The sequence below is a fragment of the Schistocerca cancellata genome, chromosome 2, assembly GCF_023864275.1.
Source record: "Schistocerca cancellata isolate TAMUIC-IGC-003103 chromosome 2, iqSchCanc2.1, whole genome shotgun sequence".
In the NCBI taxonomy this organism is placed as follows: Eukaryota; Metazoa; Arthropoda; class Insecta; order Orthoptera; family Acrididae; genus Schistocerca; species Schistocerca cancellata.
This window is the reverse complement of record NC_064627.1, coordinates 822354281-822367959: the sequence shown is the minus strand read 5'-3', so window position 1 is coordinate 822367959 and position 13679 is coordinate 822354281. Positions and strand designations below refer to the sequence as shown.

The 13679-nt window shown below is 43.8% G+C and overlaps 1 protein-coding gene across 1 annotated transcript in view; it reads left to right on the top strand.

Moving 5' to 3' along the window:
• The window catches only part of LOC126158972 (protein Wnt-8b-like), a 121518-nt gene extending 110472 nt beyond the window's left edge, over nt 1-11046 (top strand). Inside the window, exon 9 of the mRNA XM_049916479.1 lies at nt 10957-11046. Coding sequence (XP_049772436.1) covers nt 10957-11046 — 90 coding nt within the window. The remainder of the gene's footprint in view (nt 1-10956) is intronic.
• The last annotated feature ends 2633 nt before the right edge of the window (nt 11047-13679 follow it).

The window sequence follows — 13679 nt, the reverse complement described above, 5'->3', positions numbered from 1 at the left end:
ATAATTCCGCGGCAAAGGAAACAATAAATGAGACTGTGAGTACACAGGGAGTTGCGGTTAGCAGTGTTCGCAATGTGGTAAAGGGCGATAATGAATTAGCAGAGGTAACTGATTGGCGTGTGCAGATCGACGATCTGTACAAGGGCCTAAAGCAATGTGAGTGGGAGGATTTTAAGAAGGAGTATGAGGCGAAGAAATTAGTTAATAGGAAGGGAAATGATAGGGGCGTCAATAAAGTGACGTGGCCCAAATTTGAAGAGGGGAGACTAAATAGCGTCGCAAAAAGTACGCGTGCTGCCGATGAGAGGAAGGTTAATGAGAGGAAGGATTTGGAGGATGAAATCCTCAGCATTGAGGAAGAAATAACTTCTGCTAACAATCCGCCAATAGTGCAAGCTGCTACCGAGAGGCACCGTGGAGAAGGGGCAGATGATTACATGAAAGTAATTAAAGTCCACGAGGATTACACCGAATATGAAGCCACAGTAGATATAAATAAAGCTGATGATGAGGCCGTTTCGCCAAAAGAGGAGATTGAATTAAAATCTAAGCCTGAAGACACCCTAGACTTATTATCGGTAGATTTATATGGTCCCCTCCCAAAGACTTCGGGAAATTGTGCATATGTTTTGGTGATTTTGGAAGTATTTTCTAAATTTGTGAAACTATACCCCTTGAAAAAAGCCACAGCAAAAGCTGTATTTAGTAGGATGGTCGAATACTTCAGGACCATCGGGAAACCCAAGGCAGTACTATCGGACAATGGACCCCAGTTCATATCCAAAATTTGGAAAGAGGGAATGGAGAAAAATGGTGTGGAGGTTAAATATATTGCAGCCTACCATCCTGCAAGCAATCCGGTTGAAAGGTACATGCGCGAAGTCGGGAGATTGTGTAGAACATACTGCAGTCACAATCATAGAGCCTGGGGCAGATTCATATCGGATTTTGAGAATGTCATGAACACATTACATCATGAGACTACAGGATTCCCACCGGAAGAAATTTTGTTAGGTAGAAGTAGTAAAAGTTAAATTGAAAAAAAAATTAGAGTTTCCACCTTGTACAAGTTTGGGATTGAATCAAAAGAAAGAATTGGTAATAAAAAGGGCAAAGCAAAAAGCCGAATCTAGATCTAGAAGACACGATAAAAATCTAAAAGTTTCAAAATTTAAAATTGGAGATTATGTTCTTCTAAAAACCCACGAAAAATCTAGTGAACTAAACCATGAAATTTCAAAATTTAAATATATTTATAACGGACCATATATAATACAGAACATTCCACACGAAAATGCTTACTACCTAATCTACCCAAAATCCAAAAGACCTTTAGGTGTAAGAAATATTGTGGACCTGAAATTGTATGTTCCCAGGAACGAGTAATTGTGCTGTATCTTATGCTGAACCCAAGTTATTTGAAATGTAACTAATCTTTGTAAATGTCTGTATTCCATTGAAAGTGTACTAATGTAGTTATGTGAGTTTCAGATTACCAATTGTACTGTAATTATAAAAATGTATGGAGGAAAGGACTGAAAAGAAAAGATAAATGCTGTCAGCCGGATAAAAGATGGAACTGTCTAAAATGGAAATGGGCAGTGTATGAACCAGAATAGGAAGGACTGCCAAATACCAATGAGGGCAGATAAATAGTCGATGGAAAATTGTAAATGTAATCCAGGAGGTGTGACAATATGGAGTGAGAAGGACTGCCCAAATCCGCATAATAGGCAGCTAATATGTGTAGTTAATTTTCTGAAAATTTTGTGTGTGTGTTTTGTTTAGTAAGTTAAGAAATGGACTGCTATTCAAAGCAAGCAGCGACAAATTATCTTATAGTGTATACGAAATATGCATTTGTTTTTGTAGTTAAATGTTTCCATTCCAGAATTTTAAATTATTTCTTTAAGAAATTTGGGAAAAAATGATTAAATTGCTATTTTAGTAATGTTAGAATCGGAAGTGGGACTGTGCAAAAGGCACTTAAGTAAATAACGAGAAATTGGTCTTGATATGTTAAAATAGTGTGAACCTATATACAGTGAGTGGAAGGAAATATGTAGTGTAAATCTTCTTGAACATTTACGTAAAGATTCAGAACCAGTGTATCATTGTTAAATTTAGTGTTCCCATAAAATTTAGACTTAAGAAAATTTTCTGGAAACAGGGGCATGTGTAACAATAATGTGCCTATAATAATTTTTTTCTTTATGAATTTAGATGAATTTTTCTTTCTGAATTTATGTAAAATAAGGTAAATAATGTTGTGAATTTTTTTCCTTTTCGTGTCATGTTAAAGAAACTGTAAACAACTTTTGAAATGAATGTTATTACTTATGTTAGATTTCAAGCAATTTGATAACCAAAGGAAAGTGTATTTAATGTTAAAACTATTGTATAATGTGAAAATTGTAATTTAAACACTTGGTCCATACGTAGGTAATGCATTAGAATATGTGTAGTAGAAAACCTGTGGTGAATACCCTACCTGTAGGGGCGCGAGAAAAGGTGGATGCAGGCGAGCGCGGGAAAACGCACACTGGCGCGGTTCGGCACAACGGGCTCAGTAAAACAGTCGGAGTTGGGCATCGGTCAGAGGAACATGTACTGTACCGAGGAGGCTATCTAGGAAAAGTGGATTCCATTGAGCCTCGGATGGGCCGATTCCGACGACTACTTGGCATGGCTATATTCTCAGGCACAAAACTGGAAAGATTACGACGCCAAGAAGAATGAAAGTGCCGATACTGTGAGAGCTTTAGCCGTGCTTGTATGTGTGCTGTGCTGCCCGCTATCTCGCTGCCCGCCATCCGCCGCAACGACGTGCACAGGTCAAACATTTATTTCATCTTTAGAAGTGTATCTGTGTGGACCAGTGTTGAAACTGTTCTGACTGTTCAATAATAACGTGACTTTTACCAGAATTGCCTTAGCCATCACTTATCCTTATCATTGACCTAGACAGGGTCCTTACCACATATTGTGCAACCCGAGTATCCCGAATTGAAAGTTTACAGTTAGTAATAAATCATCTGCAGACTAATCTATGCTATAAAGACGTTTAAATTCATGTTTGTTAACGCAGATGTTAGTAAAGAACAACAGTGTGATTAAATTGAAAGATAAATTTTGAATTGAGCTAGCAACGTTATTTAATTAATTTGAGACTGAAAGAATGATAACTAATCGATTCAGCAATAGAAAGGAAAAGAGTAGTTATCCCCAGATTGACAACTTTGAGTGTTAATTTACCTTCAGGACTTACTAGTGTCAGTATAACAATCATAACAGATTCAGGCCCCCCCCTTTCTCTTGCCTATTCTTGCACATTTTGAAGTGTACTGATCAGAATTGAACAGTAAAAGTAATTTCTATATTAAACCTAAGTGTATCAGTGTTTTTTTCCAATTTTAATAGTGACATTGTATGTGTGTTTTCAAAATTGCTGATTCTAGGGTAATCTATGCCCGATTTCAGTCTGATTAATATACAAAGGGCAGCTCGTAGTAATCATTGCTGTGTGGTGTTGTGTAAATTTAGCACATCCAAATTAGTACAAAAGAAGGAAACTTTAGTTCAGTAGATTCTTTCTGATTCTAAAATTTTGCCATAAAACGCAACATTACTATGTGTCATTATGCTTGTACATGCTACCACTTGTACAGGGAAAAACTCACTCAATGCCTAATTAGGCTGGCGACCGTATTATTTATCATTGATAGTATCTACTGTGTGTACTTCTTGTCCATGCGAACGCGTAATTATACTTTACATTTGCTTGACGCATCACTGTAGTTACTAACTGAGTGTAGGTTCGATCTTGCTTCCATTAGGTACACGCGGTCAACTTATGTACTAAATTCTTGTTTACAAGGTGAAGCCCGTGAACTTATTACAGTACAGGCTTTATTGAGCTAACGCACGTCCGACAAGGCGGTAGTGTTACACATGCTGCTGCAAATGTCGTCGAACTGTTCGTGCAGATGGTTGTTGTATTGCCAACGTCCCCATCTGTTGACTCAGAGATCGAGACGTGGTTTCACGATCCTTTACAGCCATGCGGGTAAGATGCCTGTCATCTCGACTGCTAGTGATACGGGGCCGTTGGAATCCAGCACAGCGTTCCTTATTACCCTCCTGAAACCATCGATTCCATATTCTGCTAACAGTCATTGGATCTCGACCAACGTGAGCAGCAATGTCGCGATACGATAAACCGCAATCGCGATAGACTACAATCCGACCTTTATCAAAGTCGGAAACGTGATGGTACGCATTTCTCCTCCTTACACGAGGCATCACAACAACGTTTCACCAGGCGACGCCGGTCAACTGTGAGTATGAGAAATCGGTTGGAAACTTTCCTCTTGTCAGCACGTTGTAGGCGTCACCACCGGCGCCAACCTTGTGTGAATGCTCTGAAAAGGTAATAATTTGCATATCACAGCATCTTCTTCCTGTCGGTTAAACTTCGCGTCTGTAGCATCTCATCTTCGTAGTGTAGGAATTTAATGGCCAGTAGTGTATTTCAATCTCCGCTATTCAAAATTTTCTCTAAATCAAGGAACGCTATGGGATATTAAAAAACTAAAAACCCGCCTCGATTGCGAAAAAGGCACCTAGTGTTAAAGGTTAACCCAGGTTTCGGTGTAGATAACTACACCTTCTTCAGAACAACAATAAAACCCACAAGTGCCTACGAAGACCTTTGTCAATGATTAAAAGAACACCATAGCTATACATTTATAAACGAAAAAGAAGAGGAAAACACAAACAGTAGATATGTAGATAGTCGAAACCACTACTTAACTTAATGGTGTACGCTCCACCTCACACCGTCCTATGTTCGATGGGCCATGACCCGCCATAAACTGCCAGTTGACACCTCTGTCCCTCCACTCGCTCCTGGCTTCCAGTACTTGGACAACATTACACACAGTGAACTGAATGCCCCCATCACCGCTCTGGATATCATCCTTACACTCCGCACAAAATGCAACACCGCTCCCAGTCACGATCGTGTCACCTATTGCCACCTCCGTGAAGCTCCCGCCTCCTTCCTCTCCACCCTGGCCAGGCTATATAACGTGGTCTTGTCCACCGACTACTAACCAAACCTGTGGAAAACCTCCCATATCCTGATGTTCTTCAAACCCGACAAACCGCCATCCACTGTCCCCTCCTACCATCCCATCAGCCTTACCTCGGTCTTCAGCAAGGTCCTGGAGTCCATCCTTACCCAATGCATCCACCAGCATCTCCGCCAGCACCGCCTCCTTCCCGCTATCCAGTGTAGCTTTCGACCGTCCTTCTCTGCCGATGACCTTCTCCCTCACTCATTTCCTCTCCGAACAGTTCAAGTCCCGTCGGTCCGCCATCTTCCTCTCCCACGACCTTGAGCGTGCTTACGACCATGTATGGCATTCTGGTCTCCTCTTCATGCTCCAAACCTTCGCCCTTCCTATCAACTACGTCCATCTGATCAGGTCCTTTCTTTCCCAACGTCCTTCCTATGTCACCATCCATAACACGGATTCCTACACCTTCTACCCCTCCGCAGGTGTGCCGCAGGGTTGCATCCTCTCCCCTCTTCTCTACCTTCTGTGTACAGCAGACATGCCGCCGCCTCCACCCCCCGTCCACCTTCTCCAGTACGCCGATGACGCCGCCTTCCTTGCCCTCACCCCCATCCTGCAACGCTCCCAACACATTCTCCAATCCCCTCTTGACTGGTTCACCGCTTGGTACAATCAGTGGTTGCTCAATGTCAATCCTTCCAAGACCCAGGCGATCACTGTAGGCAAAACCACCCCTTCCTTCCGTCTCCTCGACTTCTGTATCACCATTTATGGCCATCCTATCATCCTCACCCCCACCCTCAAGTACCTTGGTGTCACCCTCGACCGTCGCCTCTCCAGGACCCCCCATCTCCGGACAATCCAAGCCAAGGCACGTTCCTGCTTCCGCCTCCTCAAGCTCCTTTCTGGCCGTACATGGGTTCTGGACCCCTCCACCATCCTCCACACCTATAAATCCCTCATCCACCCTATCCTCTGCTATGCCATCCTGCATGGATCTCCACCCCTCTACCTTTTACAAATTCCTTCAAATCCTAGAACGCCTTGCACTCCACCTCACCTATCGCATCCATCTCCCCTCCCCCACGCGGATCCTATGTGACCTTATTCTGTTCCCACACCTCCTCCTTTTCCTCAAACGGATACGGATCCTCTACACCTCCCGTAAACTTGATCCCCCTCATCTGCTTGTCTCTCCCATCCTCTCCCACCCCTGCCCACTGGCACACCTGTGTTCCCATGTCCCATGTGCTCTCCATCTCTCCGCTCTCCATACCCTCGCCCAAGGTGGCTTCCATCAACTCCCCCTCCCTGATGATGCCCTCAACCCCTCCATCTATCCCTCCTATCAATTTTGATCCTCCCCTTCCACACCCTGTGTTTCCTTAGGGCACCCTCTCTCCCTTCTCTCCCTCCTCCCTTCCTCCCTCCCTCCTCCTCCTGGGTTACCCCTACCCCCGTACCTTCTTTCCTCCCCATCGCATCTCCTCTGCCACTGGCATCTCACCCTACCCTTTCCTTCCTCCCCACCTTTTCCCCTTTTGGCAGGTCCCCAACTCGCACACGTCAAGTGAACATTCGCACACTGGAGATCATCGCCATCGGTTCTTTGTGTGTGCTATCGTGTTTTCACCGCCCATGCTCCACCGTTCACGTGTGTTGTTTCAGTCATCAGTGTCCGTGTACAAGTGCTGAACGTTATTTTTTTATTATGCTCCACCTGTGAACGGCTCCATGTTTTTTCCTCAAGTGTCTACTTTTTTTTGTCCACCGTAATGTTTTGTTTTTCTGTGTCTTCCCTGTGTCTGTTTGTTCTATCTGTGGCCGAAGAGCGGCGTAATATTGCCACTGCCGGCCCACCTTTTGTGTAATATATTGAAATAACAATAAAGAGATAACAATAAAGGTCCTTTCAGACAGACGAACGTGCAGGGAGATGGCGGACTCTGCGTACACCAGATTTGGAGCTTTTAATAAGGTTCTCTCAATTTGGTGTATGTAGAGCCCTCCGTCTCCCATCACGTTCGTCTGTCTCAAACGACCCATGATCACACAAACGCCCAGAAACGGCTGTAAACGTTGTGTGACGTGGTTGGCGTCTGTGAGGGTACTTGTTCTGGTATAGCTGTGCTGCATCTCGACCTTTTCCATCTGGTTGGCGGTACGCAGGCGATAACTCGGCTTGTTGCCAACATGTATACCGGACCATTCTACTGCTAACAGTAACCTGCGTCAATCACACAAACTGCAACACACAAGGAACACACGGCACATGGTCAGAGGAACTTTCATTCGTCAGCGCCATCTACCATGGCAACGATGCAATTCAGGACACCTGTTCATAGGATCTTTTTTCCTCCATTTCCAGTAAGGAATCAACCCCTGCAGTTTGTCGGTTTTATTAATGTTCACCCTTTTTACAAGAACCCCTACGAATGTGGCCATTCACACACTGGAGAGACGACTCCTGCAGTCCATGAAAGATGTACGGAACACCGCAGGTACACCAGGCTGTTACAGCCCAATAAATCGGCAGTGGCAGCGCACTGCGTCTATATTGGTCACTCTAAGGTGCACGAAAACGTCGAAATTTAGGTGTCTACTTCATCTTCCTGGGACTCAGTAGTGAGAGAAGTAACTGCAATACGTCTGGTGACGAATTTTTTAAAAAGATATAGCGGTTTCGGCTCGGATACCTCATGGAATAGGCCTCTTTCTGTGATAAATTAACAGCTCACAGTGACACATCGAGTTCTCAGCATGATCGAACGCGCAGCCGCGGATCTAATCCATACATATGTGTACGTCTTTGCCGCTGGTCAAAGTGTCTGGTGCCTTCTGTATCTGTGGCCGCATGCCAGTGGAGCGGTCCTCGAGGGCAAAAGGATGGAGCGATTGCTTGAGGGTCAGTCTTTCGGTTTACTCTGAAGATGGATGAACGGTGCACAACCGAAATATTAGAAGAAGAAGCAGAATTTATCCGTCTGCACGCCCGAAGTTTAATGGAGCATGTTGAGTTCTATCAATCACTTTTTTCACTCGTAATATCATCTAGTGCTGCATGTTACAAATTGGATAGATCAGCCTGATGCCTCACAAAAAATGGTTCAAATGGCTCTGAGCACTATGGGACTTAACTGCTCAGGTTATCAGTCCCCTAGAACTTAGAACTACTTAAACCTAACTAACCTAAGGACATCACACACATCCATGCCCGAGGCAGGATTCGAACCTGTGACCGTAGCGATCGCGCGGTTCCAGACAGTAGCGCCTAGAACCGCTCGGCCACACCGGCCGGCGATGCCTCACAACTAGGGTTGGGATAGCTTTAAGGAAAATACATGGAAGGTGGACATCTGTTGTTTCATGTAATACACTTTGTTACTTAACAACAATATTACCATCAAATTTATTAAAATGGTCAGACTTCTCACAATCAAAAGTACACTACTGGCCATTAAAATTGCTACACCAAGAAGAAATGCAGATGATAAACGGGTATTCATTGGACATATATATTATACTAGAACTGACAAGTGATTACATTTTCACGCAATTTGGGTGCATAGATACTGAGAAATCAGTAACCAGAACAACCACCTCTGGCCGTAATAACGGCCTTGATACGCCTGGGCATTGAGTCAAACAGACCTTGGAAGGCGGGTACAGGTACAGCTGCCCATGCAGCTTCAACACGATACCACAGTTCATCAAGAATAGTGACTGGCGTGCTGTGACGAGCCAGTGCTCGGCCACCATTGACCAGACGTTTCCAATTGGTGAGAGCTCTGGAGAATGTGCTGGCCAGGGCAGCAGTCGAACATTTTCTGTATCCAGAAATGCCCGTAAAGGACCTGCAACATGCGGTCGTGCATTATCCTGCTGAAATGTAGGCTTTTGCAGGGATCGAATGAAGGGTAGAGCCACGGCTCATAACATATCTGAAATGTAACGTCCACTGTTCTAAGTGCCGTCAGTGCGAACAAGAGGTGACCGAGACGTGTAACCAATGCACCCCATACCATCTCGCAGGGTTATACGCCAGTATGGCGATGACGAATGCACGCTTCCAATGTGCGTTCACCGCGATGTCGCCAAACACGGATGCGACCATCATGATGCTGTAAACAGAACCTGCATTTATCCGAAAAAATGACGTTTCGCCATTCGTGCACCCAGGTTCGTCGTTGAGTACACAATCGCAGGCGCTCCTGTCTGTGATGCAGTGTCAAGGGTAACTGCAGCCATGGTCTCCGAGCTGATAGTCCATGCTGCTGCAAATGTCGTCGAACTATTCGTGCAGATGGTTGTTGTCTTGCAAATGTACCCATCTGCTGACTCAGGGATCGAGACGTGGCTGCACGATCCGTTACAGCCATGCGGATAAGATGCCTGTCATCTCGACTGCTAGTGATACGAGGCCGTTGGGATCCACCACGGCGTTCCGTATAACCCTCCTGAACCCACCGATTCCATATTCTGCTAACAGTCATTGGATCTCGACCAACGCGAGCAGCAATGTCGCGATACGATAAACCGCAATCGCGATAGGCTACAATCTGAGCTTTATCAAAGTCGGAAACGGTACGCATTTCTCCTCCTTACACGAGGCATCACGACAAACTGCTGTTTGTGTATGGTTGGAAAGTTTCCTCTTGTCAGCACGTTGTAGGTGTCGCCACCGGCGCCAACCTTGTGTGAATTCTCTGAAAGGCTAATCATTTGCATGTCACAGCATCTTCTTCCTGTTGGTTAAATTTCGCGTCTGTAGCACGTCATCTTCATGGTGTAGCAATTTTAATGGCCAGTAGTGTAGTACAGGCTCAATTCATTCAAAACCAATTTTGACAATTGTACCATTAAGAACAGGGCATGAAATCGGAAGCACACAGTTCCCAAAAACAGGAAAAGGTCACGCCAACTGGGCGTGGCTGCAAGCAGGTTCAGCAAACAATTTTATCCAGAAAATTAATTACAGTAACAGCCATTAAGTGTACTAATAACTTGCAAGTTTAGGTAACCGTTACACAATTGGGTAACACTATTTACTGCACATGTAAACGGGCATCTTTAAAGAATAAAATGTTTAAAACGATATCCACACGTCAAAATGGATTTTTGAGGAACGCAAGAACTGTTCAAGCATTTCTTAGAACAACTTATTGTGAAATGCAATTTTAGTCATATTATTGAGCAGTTTCTAAAATCCCAGTGCATAACATTCACATTCGTCTGATATACCAAACTCATATTACTGCGCACGAAATCATTAGATCTTAAGTTTTATTGTGCTAACACTACTCAAATCAACGGAAACCGTTTTCCGCCACGAATCGCCGTGTCTTACGGAGGTCATACCCTTCCTCCATAGCCCTAAAAGAAAATAACACCGACATAGGTGACCGACTGGAACATCAGTGTTGTGGGAAAAATTTAAACTGCTAGTTTTCAAATTAAAATAAAATACAAAATTGTTGACGATTTCGTGAGCACTTTTTGACGTACAGCTTGTTGGCTTTCTTCTCGGGATGCAGTATCTCAAAGGAGGCTGAATCTCTGAGAATGCCAGCTATTCGAGTCGGACAAAGTCAGAAACATTATCCCAGACGAAAGAGAACAGGCAACACGGCAAAAATAAAATATTTTACGAACTCACGGTTTTATCAGGATAGTCTTACGTGGACTGGCGCCCGTGTAATGATTTCGCGCACACAGAACGTTCGTTTTCACCATTTTCCTAAGGTCGTACGTGGCGATGAATAATGGTACAGCTTCAGCCGCCACTCTGGGGGACCTATTGAGATAATTCGTATATCAGTATCAAGGGTAAGTATCAAAAGTATTCTGAAACTCAGAGTGGTGACACTGTTTGCAGGAGGTAGTCGCCAAGTTCTCGGGGCCACTCGAAACACAGGAACATGAGTGCCCAGGTCCACTCAGCTATTGGGTCTCCACCTGCGCGTGACGTTCAGTCGGAAAAATCAGGTAGGTCTAGTGCTTCCGTAATAAGTTGTAATGAGTAGTAAGCTGTATGAGTGCTGAGGACGAAGGCTGTAATGAGTAGTAAGCTGTATGGGTGCTGAGGAGGAAGGCTTCAAGACCACTTAAATCTCTACATTAGCTTACATCAAATGAATATCAACATTTACCGACATTATTGGCTTAAGGGAGTCCAATGCCTACTGTTTAAAAAGACAGGTAAAATTATAGATGATGATGATGATGATGATGATGATGATGATGATTTGTGGTTTGCGGGGCGCTCAACTGCACGGTCATCAGCGCCCGTACACGTCCCAGTCTGTACACAGTCCAAACTAGCCACTTTCATGAATGATGATGGAATGATGAGGACAACACAAACACCCAGTCCCCCGAGCAGAGAAAATCCCCTGTCCGGCCGGGAATCGAAACCGGGACCCCGGTAAAATTATAGATGCGGTAAATTAGAAGTTCAGAACACCTTAGACGAAATGATCGCTTGAAGTACTTACTGACAGCTTATCTTTATTATAGATAAATGCAAGATACCATTTTTGAGAAGAGGATTAAATAGACAGTCATGCCCATTAAATTTGTAGGTGTAACGTAGTGGAGCGACATCAAGTGAAACGAACACATAACGTCAATTGCAGGAAGTGCAAACCTTCGGCAATCTGTTTTATTTGTCTATCTGCAAAAAAAAAAAAAAAAAAAAAAAAAAAAAAAAAAAAAAAAAAAAACACTGGGCTGTGTTTCTCACTGAAACACCACAGAAATGATTATTTTTTATTTCAATAATTAGTCCCATAGAGTGTCAAAAATATCTGCCGCCACTGGAATCTTAATCATGGAATTACTGTTCGTTGGATAGTGGTCTTGCGTGTAGCGTTGCTGACTCTCGATCACTGGGCACCGGGTTCGATTCCCGGCCGGCCGGGTCTGGATCTTCCCCGCTCGACACTGGGTGTGTGTGCTGTCTTCATCATCCATGCACCGTCATCGACGCACATGTGGTCGAAGTAACGTCATATAAAAAGCGTACACCAGGCCGCTGAACTACCCAGAAGATGTTACCGGCGAGATATGCCACACGTACATTTCATTTAATCGTACTGTTTCCGAATAGACCACCGGTATTTTCCAGCCCTCGGAACAGAAACGAACCGGCAGATATGGAGCTTGTCGGAATTCTTTAACCCACACTAAGTACCAATGATATTGTATCGATGAAGGAATTAAGCAGTTGGTTCAAAGTAATCGATGAATGTCACGCATGTACACTTTGATCGTCCGCAAAATAACCGAAGAAGAAGAGTTGGTTTAACAATATGCGCGACATAAGGCATCTTGTTCATGTTTTACAATGTTGGGTTAACAGTACAGCATAGAATTAACTACATATTCCACTATCTACAAAGCACTTCAGTATAATCTATAAAGGGTTTCAAAGGACTACTGCTCCACTACGATCGTGTTCAGAGGGAAGTGAACGTAAATCTGTTGTCGTTGTTGTTGCTGTGATCTTTAGTCCAGAGACTGGTTTCATGCAGCTCTCCGTATTACTCTATCCTATGCAAGCTTCTTCATCTCCCAGTACCTACTGCAACCTACATCCTTCTGAATCTGTTTAGTGTATTCATCTCTTGGTCTCCCTCTATGATTTTTACCCACCACGCTGCGCTCCAATAATAAATTGGTGATTCCTTAATGCCTCAGAATATGTCCTACCCCTTCTTCTAGTCAAGTTGTGCCACAAATTTCTCTTCTCCCCAATTCTACTCAATACCTCCTCATTAGGTATGTGATCTACCCATCCAATCTTCAGCATTCTTCTGTGGCACCACATTTCGAAAGCTTCTATTCCCTTCTGGTCTAAACTATTTATCGTCCACGTTTCACTTCCATACATGGCTACACTACATACAAATACTTTCAGAAACGACTTCCTGACACTTAAATTAACAAATTTCTCTTCTTCACAAACGCTTTCCTTGCCATTGCCAGTCTACATTTTATATCCTCTCTACTTCGACCATCACCAGTTATTTTTCTCCCCAAATAGCAAAACTCATTCCCTACTTTAAGCGTCTCATTTCCTAATCTAAATCCCTCAAAATTACCCGATTTAATTCGACTACATTCCATTATCCTCGTTTTGCTTTTGTTGATGTTCATCTTATATCCTCCTTTCAAGACAGTGTCCATTCCGTTCAACTGCTCTTCCAAGTCCTTTGCTGTCTGTGACAGAATTACAGTGTCATCGGCGAACCTCAATATTTTAATGCCTTCTCCATGGATTTTAAGTCCTACTCCGAATTTTTCTTTTGTTTAAAAAATTGGTTCAAATGGCTCTGAGCTCTATGGGAATTAACTTCTGAGGTCATCAGTCCCCTAGAACTTAGAACTACTTAAGCCCAACTAACCTAAGGACATCACACACATCCATGACCGAGGCAGGATTTGAACCTGTAACGCCTACAACCGCTCGGTCACACCGGCCGGCCCTTTTGTTTGCTTTACTGCTTGCTCAATATACATATTCAATAACATCGGGGATAGGCTACAATCCTGTCTCACTCCCTTCCCAACCACTGCTTCCCTTACATGACCCTCGAC